The 13,076-nt window shown below is 45.0% G+C and overlaps 1 protein-coding gene across 2 annotated transcripts in view; it reads right to left on the reverse strand.

The window, feature by feature from the left end:
* Positions 1 to 13,076, reverse strand: part of NDEL1 (nudE neurodevelopment protein 1 like 1) — a 30,123-nt gene that overhangs the window by 12,333 nt on the left and 4,714 nt on the right. For both annotated transcript variants that reach the window (XM_082326831.1, XM_082326832.1), the window contains exons 2-7: positions 8,222 to 8,319; positions 6,595 to 6,748; positions 5,204 to 5,352; positions 3,408 to 3,544; positions 1,140 to 1,313; positions 220 to 311 (exon numbers count right to left, since the gene is read on the reverse strand). In XM_082326831.1, the coding sequence (XP_082182957.1) occupies positions 220 to 311; positions 1,140 to 1,313; positions 3,408 to 3,544; positions 5,204 to 5,352; positions 6,595 to 6,748; positions 8,222 to 8,307 (792 nt within the window). In that variant the 5' untranslated portion in view covers positions 8,308 to 8,319. The remainder of the gene's footprint in view (positions 1 to 219; positions 312 to 1,139; positions 1,314 to 3,407; positions 3,545 to 5,203; positions 5,353 to 6,594; positions 6,749 to 8,221; positions 8,320 to 13,076) is intronic.

Raw genomic sequence — 13,076 nt, forward strand, 5'->3', positions numbered from 1 at the left:
CGTCACCCAAAATTGGCACCAGAACCTTAGTGACACGCTTTACAAATCAAGATAATTGAAAAAAAAACACATTATCACACACTAAACACTCAACGTGGATGATTTGGAAACTACAGCACGTATTCAGCATGGGCCAAGGCCTTGTTGTAATTGCGCACAAGGGTGAAAGCTCAGTGAGAGCAGCACGGAGTTAGGAATACTTCAGTTCAGAGCACTCACCCCCACTTTCCGTAACAGATCTCCCACAATGTTGAGTGCAGATATTCTAGCTGAAGGAGTAAGGGGGCTGGTACCAAATCCGTTTGGTATAGCTGCAAACACAGACACATTTTATTATATGCTCCACTCCTCCACAGTTCATTTTTTTTTTTAAATTTAAATAAACTAACTTCTACATAAGAAGGTAAATCTAAAATCTTACTGCAGACTCTTCATACAATTACCCCACAATAACACACAGACTACATGATCACTAGCTGTGGAAAAACAAAAAGGCTTAATTCCTGTCCACTGCCCTCTTTCCCACTAGACCTAGACGCAGAGCTCATGCGCTCTCCATCTGTAAGGCTATTGCCTGCAATCCATTTAATCCAGCCAGACCTTCCTCTGGACTCTGCTCTTTCTAATTTGAAAAATAATGTATTAATCCCTGTGATTGTCCAGAGCCTTCCAGATGGGGAAGGGGACTGGACTAACATCCTGCTGCCTCACAGAGAGAAGAGGACCCCTGAAAAGTATGTGTGGAAACAGAGACTCTAAACTGTTGGAATTACTGACCACTGTTTACCCACCACTGCTACTCCACATTTAAGCAGAAATATCAGTCACTGCAGTCCCCTGCTGTCCCAAATGCCTTCAGTGCTTTACTGCAGGGATCCCCTGCAGAGTGCAAACCCCCACCCACCAAAAGCAGTATCTAAGCTTCACTGCGCTGCTTTTCCGTGCTCATTTACTCATTATACTCCTTAAATGCATCTGATGCTGCCACAGGCTTTGAACACACCTTATGCAACGCATGTGGGATCCACACGTACCTACATTTACTTCAAGTTCACTAAAAAGCACCTCATCTGAAATATTGTTCGTTAACAAGCTGAACATACTGCCAAACAACCAGACACAGTTTCTATGAATTATACCTTTTGGGGAAGGAAAACTATTTTCTGATCCTTTTCCAACGGGCGTAGCTGGCAAGGAGAGAGATGCCTGGACAGCCGAATCCATCTTTTCACAGTCTAGAGTCGGAGAACTGGGTGCTGACTTTCGGGTGACTTCTTGTTGCCTTTCCCTTACTGCTAGCTCTTGCCTTAAGTCTAAGGGTTGAGAGAAGAAAAAAAATAAAGAACAAAAATACAAATTAGCGACTGATTTCTCTAACAAACACTCTCTCTCTTCATTTGGGAGGGAGGAGGAGAAGACACTTTGCAACAACCCTGTATTAATTGCCTGCTGCTGGCTTTCTCCAGCAGCGAGGACCCCCACCTCAGAGCAGTCACAGCCCAAACCCTCACAGCTCGGAGCGGAGAGGCATCAAACAGAGCCCTCCCCGGACCAGAGCTGCGTGGTCCCAGCGAGCACAGCAGGTGACTTAGCCTCAGCATTTTTCCCCATCTGTAGCGTTGGTCCCATGGAAAGTGTGTTACAAAAGCTGCAGCTGGTCACAAATTCCTGCTGAACTACATTCAGCTCCTGCTCAAATAGAGGTTGGAAACAGGGAGGAATGACCTATTCTTGTGTTTCCAGTTCCCCACGTTATTCTTCCAGTTAATAATCCACAGGACTCCACACTAGCCAAAGACAGTCAACGGGCTGTATCCAGTTTCTTGATGCCTCAACAAGTAGAAGAGCAGACTGGAGATGCTGGGTAGTCCAAACGACAGGGAAAGAGGCTGGAGATTAGGAAACCCAGGTTTTACTCTCACCTCCTCTCCAGACTGCTGCCTACCCCTACCTTGTCCCCTCTGTTTCCACACATATTTGCTACAAAGAGCATCCAGCACAGCTCAGCAATGAATCTATAAAATCCTTAGATGGGACTAGATGTAAATAAACAATACGTTACAAGGGGGTTGTTCCTTTTTGGGTAGAGCAACTTAAATCTCTCACAGACCTCTTATTCCTTGCCTGAATCTGGTACAACATGCAAGCGCAAAATTAGTCGTACATTACGGCTTTTAAGTTATCATAAATATTTAGAACCGATTTTAAGTAAAACAGCACAACTGAAATGAAAATGTATTTGGGCTCCTAGAAGAGAATTTGTGGCTGTTCAATCAGAAATGTTACATTTCAGTTTGACACCGTATCAGTTCTTTTAGTGGCTAGTGTTCCTGCTTGTTGTCAGGGGGAGTAACATGTAGCTTTGCTACCCTAACAAATGCTAAAAATTTCCAAATGACTCATCCAAAAAACAAGATGTCTTTTTTGCCAATTATTCCAGTGTTCTAGAAAAGTCCCCTAGGCTTTGCTCTTTTTCCAGTATTATTGCCCTAACCCCAAATTATGATACATACATTTCCTCAGAAAATACTTAATCTCCCTTTTCATATTTATTATAAAAACCCTGTGCTTCCAATAGAGGCTTTCAATTTGTGGGGCACAAACTTGGTTCAAAGACGTTCACAAAGGAGAACAACAACAAAAAATCCCAGCCTGCTGTCAAGTGTATTGTCTTACCCTCAGGCATAGGCCTTAACTGAAGAATTATTTTAGAAAGCTTCACTTGGGAAGCAAAGTTGAAAACCACTGATCCCTGAACTACATTAATTGCAGGCACAGGCTTAGGAGCAGACCATCCCTGCTATTAGAGAAATCAGTTTCCACCAACCATTAAAAAAATGCTTCCCCAGCATCCCCAATGTGAAACCCATTGGGGAATTCCCAACTCCTGATCATATCCCAGAACACTATCCCAAACATCTCTGATCCCACAGGTCTAAACATAGTCTTTACTGGAATATCTTAAATAAACCAGGCAATTTCCAAGAGGTTTAGAAGGAACACAGGAGACAGGATTTTTAAAGAAAGTTATTTAACCATTTATCACATGTTTCCCTGTCATCTCCTGTGCTTTCCCTTCCTATACAAGGCATAAAACCACAGCAAGTGGCAACTTTTGAAGCACACTTCCTCACTTCTATTACATGTGTGGAACATCGCGTTTTTGTACTCACCTGTGTTAAAAATCCTGAATGAATCTGATATTAGTTTTGTCTTACATGAGTAAATTTTTCCTCTTAGCTACACTTACAAAGAATGGAGAACAGTAATACCTAACACTTACATTACGCACCCAGTTCAAGTCTCATTATGTGAGGCTCTCTATAAACATGAGCTTTGGTTGCTACACGTCTCTCTTAGCAAGACAACAATGCACCAAGACACAGAACTAAACAAGCAAGCCATACCTCTTGCTTCATCCTTTAATCTCTGTACAGAAACTAGCAATGATTCCTTGTCATCCAGTTCACTTTCTAAAAATGCATTTCTCTCAATAGCTTGGTTCAGCCTTTGTTCAAAGTCTTCCAATGAAACTATTGTTGCCCTAGAAACAAAATCCAGAATATTAGGTTCTTCAGCTCGGCCAACATAAAAGCGTATGCAAAAACATAATAAAAGAAAAATGTTAGCAGGGTCTACATTCAAGTTAGTCATTTGAAAGCTACAGAAATGCTTCTTAGAAAGGACTAATAAACTCCAAAGAAGCAGGGGAATAAGATGAAAAGAACATGATAGCATCTGGCTCTCAGAGATGTACCAAAGAGCTGGGAAAGAGCCAGTCCAGCGCACCCATCTCCATTTTTCCCAAGCCATGCTTGTGCTGGTTTTGGCTGGGATAGAGTTAGTTTTCTTCACAGTAGCTGCTATGGGGCTATGGTTTGGATCTGTGCTGGAAACAGTGCTGATAACACAGGGATGGTTTGGTTCCTGCTGAGCAGTGCTGACACTGAGTCAAGGCCTTTTCTGCTCTCACTCCCCACCAGCGAGGAGGCTGGGGGGCACAAGGAGCTGGGAGGGGACACGGCTGGGACAGCTGACCCCAGGGATATCCCACACCGTATGGCATCATGCTCGGCATGTGAAGCTGGGGGAAGAAGAAGGAAAGGGGGAACATTCGGAGCAATGGCGTTTGTCTTCCAAAGTAACCGTTACACATGATGGAGCCCTGCTTTCCTGGGGATGGCTGAGCACCTGCCTGCCGATGGGAAGGAGGGAATGAATTCCTTGGTTTGCTTTGCTTGCACGCATGGCTTTTGCTTTCCCTATTAAACTGTCTATCTCAACAAACGGTTTTCTCACTTCTGCTCTTCTGATTCTCTCCCCCATCCCACCAGAAGGGAGTGAGCGAGCGGCTGGGTGGGGCTTAGGGGCCGGCTGGGGTTAAATCACAACAGTGCTCCAAAGCCACGCATTTCATCATGCATTAGCTCAAGTGGTGCCGTGCTCTGCAGAGCTCTGGACAGGCAACAGCTCAGCCAATGAAGAAAGCAGGGCACTGGGATATTACCTAAGATGCAACTCGTTCCATGACTTCAGTGGGATAACTCATATGTGTCAAAAGTTATTCGTGAGGCTAAGAGCCTTGTGGAAACACGGCCTCAGCTCTTAGATCTTTTTGCCAGATAGCCAGAGGCTCATTCCTGGTCCCACTGAATCAACGGCAAAATTCCCATTCAGCAAAACGGAAGCATGACCTACTCCAAAACTGTGCGTTTCTAACAGCAGCCTGTTCATTTTATGCATTTATAAAGGACACATTTGGTCCCTACAGTCATTAAGCTGTTATGCAAGGGGAGAAGAGACTCCTTTGGCCTGTTTTATTTCAAAGGGGCTAGGTAAAGCATTAGCTTCTTACTTCAAAGGGGCTTTGAGCTACAAATATATTCTAAGAGCCACCTAGCTGGTAGTATCAGAAGTAGCACACTGGCCTGGCTTGCTCTAAGCCTGCTTGCACTGCTTGTCTCTCACAGGAACAGGAAGCACTTTGGTCCCTCTGCCTTTCTTGCTATAACAATGCTAACGGCTGATGGAGGTGAACTCCAAGGGTAAACTGCACTGTTCAAAGAATCAAATGTCTTGGGGTTTGTTTGGGGTTTTTTGAATATGTGTTATTTTCCCTTTTAAGGAATAATAAAATGATCAATCTGAGTAGCAAAGAAAAGATCTAGTGAAAACTTTAAGGGAAGAGGTTTGCAGCCTTCACCTCTTTGCACGTTCCAAGTCATCGTTGGCCTGCTCCAGCTCCCTCACATACTTATGCAGCTGATCTTTAATAGCCCGCGTCTGGCTCAGGTCATCCTCTAACAACGACACTTGCTTGTAACTTTGTGCATACTGGTGCTCCAGTTTCTCCTGAAAGAAAGAAGCAGCGAGATAAATATCAGTCGCATACACTCTCCAAGTCATCAGCAGTAAAATGGGACAAAGAAAGTAACATGCTGCAGTCTGCTGATTTGGGATTGCTGGTAATACAGAGCAAAAATTGGAGAGGTGGAAGGAACGCACTCTGAACATCAGAGCTGGACACAGTATAAAAATCACAAACGCTGCATTGTGCGCAGACATCTCGCCCCGACACAGCTGGCTGCTCAGAGATGCATCCCTGCATCTGTTCCCAACAGCCTGCACTGACAGCTGCTCTGAAGCCTCAAACATCTAGGAAGCCAGAGAGAAATCTAACTGCACAGCCTCCCCGGCAGTGCCTCTCCCTTGACAATAGCCACACTGTTACCAGAAATTGCCTGACATCTCCATTAGCAAAAATGAGAGCCACTGAAATCTGTTACAAAACTGAAAGAATTCACTTCCAAACAGGCTCTCTCCAGCTCTGAGGGTACAGACAGGGGCTTATGGAAAAACTACTGACCATATAAAACACATACTGACCTTACAGATATAGCTGGGACTGGATACATGAACAAGTAATCCCATAAATTTTACTTCCACTGGGTAAGTTTCCAACCTTTGCCTTCACTAAAATAACCCAAGACTACCAAAAATGATGCTTTTCCAAGATTCCAAAAGAGGCGAGAACTTGTTAACATAGAGGCAACAATTAAAAGTTACCTTCTGCACATGCAGATCCTTATGCAATTCCTGGCTCCACAGATACAGCTGTTACGAATGAATTAAGAGATTCTCTCCAAAAGATGTGCACAAATCACCCACCTTCAGCTTTCTTTAAGGTCTCATAAAACCAAGGAGACCTTCTGGGCAAAAAAACTAGTTTGCAAAGAAAGATGACAACGCAGTGGTCTGACAAAACATGCTTGTGTTGTCCACCCTGTTGCTATGCTGATGTTGCCTGTGTAACTAATAAAGCTTCTACTTGGCAAAGCCTAAAGAATTCAAACAAACGAGCACAAACTCCATGACAAGAGTTTCATGATGTGAACAAGAAAAATTCTGCCAGAAATTTCCCTGGGAAGTTGCTGGCCTTATTTGGAGCACATGCCATACTTAAGTCTGGATCTTAAACAGACAACTCCTTTACTTCATTTGGATATTCAGCGACCAAGAACAGACCAGACAATGTGAAATGATATCCAAGACATATCTGTAAGAAGAGGCAATGCTGTTACAGAAAAGACCTACCTTTAATGTCTCCACTTCATACTTCAGTCTTTGGTTATCTGCTTGCAAATCTCTGTTCCTCTGCTCAGCTTGCACTAGCTGTGCCTCCAACTCAGCTTCTAATTCTCTGCTTCCCTCCTGAAATTCAGCCAGCTCTTCACGAGCTTCCTGGAAGCTGTAAGGAGAGGATTTCATCAACTGAAAATCCAGCATCTCCCAAGTTAAAACAAAATCCACAGCTCTTCTAAAATAATAAGCTGAAAAAACAGGAGCTTTAAAGTACTTAAGTGTCATCCATAGACCTCTAAGGGGAAAAAAGAAAAATGGGGAAACAGAGAAATTGCGTTAAGCTTAGCTATAAAAGGAAATTAATTCTCTTACATCAAAACAAACAGCTACATTAAATGCATGTGTGGATACAAGCCTGTATCAAGGCTGTTTACAGGATTCATGGGAGTCTGAAAACCACTTTGTACTCAATTAGCTTTCACTGCTCGCAGACTTGATAGAGTCAATGAATTAAGCAAACATTTAACCTGTTTTGGTCAAAAACTGTAAGAGAGAACAACAGTTTCTGGATCTCTGCACTACCTGGAAATTTAAGGTTCTCGAAAAGCGTGAAGGTTTGAATCTTAGGATTACTGAGCACTTCGGCAGGAAGCCAGCACATACCTACCTTATACCACTGCAAGTTATTAAATACTAGAAGCAGCCACTCCGCATACTTTGCTTATTAGATGTGCATCTTTACCATACATAATAGCTCAGCTCTTAGCACGCAGCAAAGAAAACTAACGAGGCTTTGGGAAACAACATATCCATTGGTGTCTAAGACGGAAGTTTCTGACACCCAAGAACAGCTCAGGGTTCTCCACATGGACAGGCCCCTCCACATGCCCAACACCTCCCCCCCAAAAAAGCCCAAACCAAACAAAAAAGCAACTTGCACCTTGGGTTCTTTGGGCTCGAGAGAGGTTTAACTGGCTTCACCTCAATTGCACATGAGTAACACTGAATGCAAAGAAAGCTTTCCGAAGAAAATAAACTGGGAGCCTCCAACGCCCCCACTCCAAAAAAACCCTGAACAAACCACACCTCAGCCCCACAAGAAGCACAGCATTATTCAAGACAGCAACCTCTCTTGTTGTTTTTGGTACCCGAAAAGCCCTGTGCTCCCTAAAGGATGCAAACCACGGGTACAGGCTGGACTATGAGGTACAACACACTTCACAGTAAATTGCAGCAGACACCAAATCAGCCACTTTTCATACCAGTAATTCAACTACAAGAAGCTTGAGGGAACAGTAATGATACAAGGCAAGCCCAAAGGCGCCTTCTTATGATAAAACGTCAAGATACTACTTAAGGCAGCACTTTAATTATACAAAGATGCACATGATCACAAAAGGACTCTGCTCTTGCTCAAACATGCTCGAAACATAGCCTGGAGTTCATGGCATGGAACACCGTGCAAGAAACACGCAGCTCCCACAAGGCTGGAAATTTTAAAGCTGGTTTTAAAGCTGGAAATGCAGAGACTCTTTCTAAAATATCCAATACCCATCTTGGTGTAGCCTTGCAGAGAAATAGATTAAACAATGTTCTGGTCATTAAGAACCAAATCCAGCCTGCAAATCTACAACAGTACCTTTGTTTGTACTTCAAGGAAAGCTCTTTCCAATACGCAGTTTCCTCCTTTGGACTTGAAAAAGTCGGGATTTCTTCACTGTCCATGATCAATACGACCTGCAGGATACAAACATAAGAACACACTCAGGATAAATAGACAGGCAGACGGTCCGCAAAACTGCTGCTAAGTACTAGGCTTCATCACCGCGGCCTTTCTGACAGTGGCATCCAGACTTGGCACCCACAAGCGGGATGTTAACGATCCCAACAAGCGTTATTCAGCACAGAGACCTGCCGCAACAAGCAACGTAATTTTACCCAGCTTCTGGAAATGCTCATGCAGCAGCCTGAAATAAGATCAGAAATTTTGGCTGTATTTTGTACCTGCCACTGAAACAGCAGTTAATGCCACAAGGTCACTCAGGACCACAGTTGATAAGGATCTTAAAGTTTACAGCTATCACAGTTTCCACTTTTGTTCATAAAATGTTCTTAAAGAGATTTTGCCTCCTGTCACCAACACAGCGATGCACACTACAACTCCTGTTAGAGCTGCAAAAGCATGTAATGAATGAGGACAAACACACCGCTAACATGCTGCAATACGGAGATTAAAATTCAATTTACTTTTCCTATGTTGAGTCCTAGCTAATTCCTGCTTTCGTGTAAAATGTGCAGGTAACAGAAGTTACCCACATGGTTTTGCCCCCTCTGTCCTCTCAAACAGACACACTGAAGATCAGCCTCTCTCATAAAATTACATGGTCACGTCATACAACAGCAGTTCCAGCCTGGAGGTGTTCAGAGGACCAGCTTCCCATGCCAAGGCAGGGGGACCACGCTCTCTGGACAAGGACCTCCTTTCTTCAGCTGCCTGGACCACTGGATGCCATCTGCATCGCTGCTCGGCTATTAGCCGGCATAAGAAACATGACCCAACACGTAGTTTTTATACTGCTGCTCAGTAATGGAGCAATACACAGCCCAGGGGGACACAAGACATTTGAGGCCTCGACACACACCAAGTCTCAGAAGCTGATGAAGATGATGAAGTGGTGGTCATGGTCCTGCCATGCCCAGCAGGACCAAGAGAAGTGCTCAGACAGGCCCAGTTCCTGACCACAGCCAGCAGATGCACCACACCGTGTACCATTTCTGAGCTCTCCCCAAGCAATCCTGCGACTCTTTTACGAGTAGGCATCTTTTTTTCTTCCTAAAAGCCAACACTCAAATTCTGTTATTACCACCCAGAAAAGAATAAGCTGAAACCAACCTCTTCTCTCTTCAAAGCAGAGGCTTTAAACAATGCTTGCATCAAGCTCATCAATCAGTAATAGCTGACCCAGAAGTCTGACTTTCACACTCTAACAGGCATCAATAGCCAACACTGTCCCTTCAGGCCTAAAATTGTCATGCTAATATGTCCTGCATCTCAGTGACCCACATTTTACACACCTAAAAGTGGGACAAAACAATCCCATGCTTTCATCAGAGGGCAGACAGGCTCATTTCGGAGACTGGCACTTATCTCACAAATAAAGAGAGGCAGAGCTGGCACATTTATTCTTCAGCTGAGACTGCAGCTGCCACAATGCAAGGGCACAAGATCAAATTTATCCAGAGGGTGCTCAGCACCTCAAAAACACCCCAACTCTCGCACTGTGTTTATTTAACTTTACAGCTTTATTGTAGAAGCAAGTTTGTCATGAATCAGGTCTCCATGCTGCCTGAGAGAACTGATGGTGTCTCCTTTTCTGCACTGCCCTGTACTGAGAAAACAAAACATACATGTGGAGCCATTATAATTCCCGCAGCACATGTATTTTCAGTCCCGCTGTACCTCTTCAGATAAAAATTTCTTCGGGTGTACTTGATTCAGTTGTTGTACCTGTTACCAAGGCAGCTTCATCACAACACAGGGACAAATCATAAGTCCTATGCTAAAGACTGTTTACAGTGGAGGTAGAGCCCATGAATCACCTCCCAAACTGTCGCGGTTTCACAGCCGGGTGCATTAAGGCCAGCAGACATCTGCTGTGGCTCAGGCACGTGGCAGGCAGCTCCTGAACTGCGATTCAGATCGCCAGGAAGAGGTGAACAGCTCGGTGCGGCTCCCGCTGCATGCCATCTGTAACATCAGTCCTGCACTGATCTCCCTGACACCGCCCCAGTAAAAGCCTTCTGACCTTTCCCTCTAAGGTACTCGGGCTCTAAACTGGCAGGCTTAGATCAGCAAGAAGCACATTCTCCCCAAAATAAATGAGGCATAGCACAGAACGGGGTCAGCTCCCACAGCTTCAGAGGAGCTGATCTCAAAAGGTAAACATCCAGGAAGCCAGCCATCAGCAAAATTCAGGATGTGTTTAGGAAAAAGTTTGTACAAGGAAGCATCTTACATCATTTCCTAGAAGTAGCCGAGATAAGGTACGCCAAGACTCCTTCCCGTCTGCTCGCACGGGGCACACCCTGGGGAAGAAACGCCCGAGGAACCCCTGCAAACGCAGCACCCTGTGTGGGAAGGGCTGCTGCCACCCGCGAGTACTCACGGAGGCACCAACGACCGACACAGGAGACTTCTCTTCTTTTTCCCCACTCCCCTGTCAAAAGACCCTTTCCTTTTAGACCTCCAGACCTCCTTTCCTCCAGAGGGAGCAGATTCAGCCCTGTGGTACTTCAGGCCCCTCGGCAGCAACTCTTCCTTCCCAAACCCACCCAGCGGGAGCAAGCTGGCCTTTTCCAAGTCGACCATCCCCTGCCTGCCTCGGTTCAGTAGGTGATAGCTCACGATTACCACACCCCGTATCTACCATTGTGCCTAATGCTATCAGCATGGATTTTTGATCAGCTAACGGCACTGCATAAACACCTGCATCAGATGCTAACGCCAGTGTGCAATACTAAGCTCCAACACCCATATCCCAGTTTTTGTACACAGGTACCATCACTTGTCTTCCCTCGCATGCATGAGGGATGAGAAAGAGATAAGAGCACATATACATACTCTGCAAACGAGGTGGTTCATGGCCAAAATATTAGCCTGAGAGTTGGGAGATGCAGACAGCTTCCAAACCTGCCACCAGCACACACGTGGCCATAAGTAAGTCACTTCACTTCTGCCAACCTTTGCACATTCCCTCTATTTATGGCGTAGAAACACAGGCCTATCTAAGCATATGCCTGGCAGAAAGCAACTCATAGGCATTATCAGAACATAACTAGACAATTTTAAACATCTCACGTGTGGGAGAGCGGATGCCCACGGAATACCAAGAGTTTAACAAAAACTGCTTTGCTTCAGCCTGTTGCTGGTCGTCCTGGCTCTGGGGCATTATGCGAGGAGCTGAGAACCAGCACGGCAAGTCCTTCCTATTCATGGGCTTCTTTGCATACGTGGCACTTGCAGAATCAAGCCTTTGACAAACAACACTGAGGCTTTCAGGATACAGACAAGACAATGCAGCAGCGTCTTCCAGGGAAAATGAGAGCAGGCTTATGCTGCTGCCCACTCGAAATTCATTACAACACAGCTTAGCATTCACGCAGCGCCCTGGGAAAACTCAGCTACGCGGGCATAACTCCAGGATCCGAAGCAGCTCTCAAACAAGAACTACGTTCAAAACGCGGTGGCTCCTTTCAAGTCTCCCCTTACACAGTCAGTGGGACAGAGTAGCTCTCCACTGTTAACATGGAACAGCTTTTCCACGCTGTGATTGCTCTAAAAAAATGCAGCTTGTAGGTTAAGAACTTCTCTAAATCCAGGGGGTTTTGTACAGGACAAATCTGGTCTCCCACCTCCTTACAAGTGAGATGCTCAGTATCCTCTGGATATTACAAGAACCAAAGGCTGAATCCAACATGTAGCAAAAGTAACTAAAGTAACACGCAGACAGTATTTTTCAAGTAGCTTAAGGAATCTTACATTCAAGGCCAAACCGAAATCTTTATGGAGCCACCTTTCAGCTAAGTCATGAAAACACAAACACAGCTTGAAGTGTAGCACAGGACCTGAAAAAAAGCTTCCCAGGCTTTCCACGTGACGGGAGGCTGCTGCTAGGGTTTGGATCAAATATCAGGTCAAAACACGAAGCCTGAAATATAACACGATGCTTCGACTTTTACCCACCCCTTCCCACAGTCGGGAATCCACTCCTCCCCGCTCTCAGAGCCAACTCAATTCACTGACGCATCGCAGTAAGGATGAGCTACAGAAGCACGTCCAAAATGGTTTTAAGTACTTCTCGGAGGCAGCTGCAGCTCACCCAGGATGTACCTGCAGCATCTCAAGTGGCTGGATAAACCATTCTTCCCAATTTTAATCACCCCACATTCTCCCATTTAAAACTAGCTTAAAAATATTTGCCATATAAAGTGAATGAATACTATTTAATGCTCATGAACAGGTCGTTTTTCTGCACAGAGGCCACCAGCCTTCTTCCTCACAATCCTTCCTCCCAATATTTTCAGACACCAAACATGAAGAATTAAGCAAAGCAAGGCCACTCAAGTGCGACAAGACTCCCCCGTCCACACGTTGCTGCCCCGCCACCAAAGGCAATGCAAATGTCCATTGACCTTTGGAATTAAACAAGTAACCACCTAAAATAAGACTTGATAAAGAAATTCTGCCAAGCTCACATCTGGCCTTCAGTTCTCAAGATAACAACCCCTTCTGGCTATCAGAGGCCCCAAAACTGCCAAGTGCCACGTAATTGCCGCAGTCATCCCCTTCTCGCAGGGAATGACTCTGCCGTCGAGTGCTGGCACCATCCAGAGCCGCCACGATGAGCAGGAAGGGCTGTCAGCAACCAGGGCTTCTTCCTCTTCCCATTTTATGCTGATTCACAGGCAGAAAAGCAGAAGAAATCCTGTTTCCA

The sequence above is a fragment of the Platalea leucorodia genome (assembly GCF_965183815.1).
Source record: "Platalea leucorodia genome assembly, chromosome: 14".
Lineage (NCBI taxonomy): Eukaryota > Metazoa > Chordata > Aves > Pelecaniformes > Threskiornithidae > Platalea > Platalea leucorodia.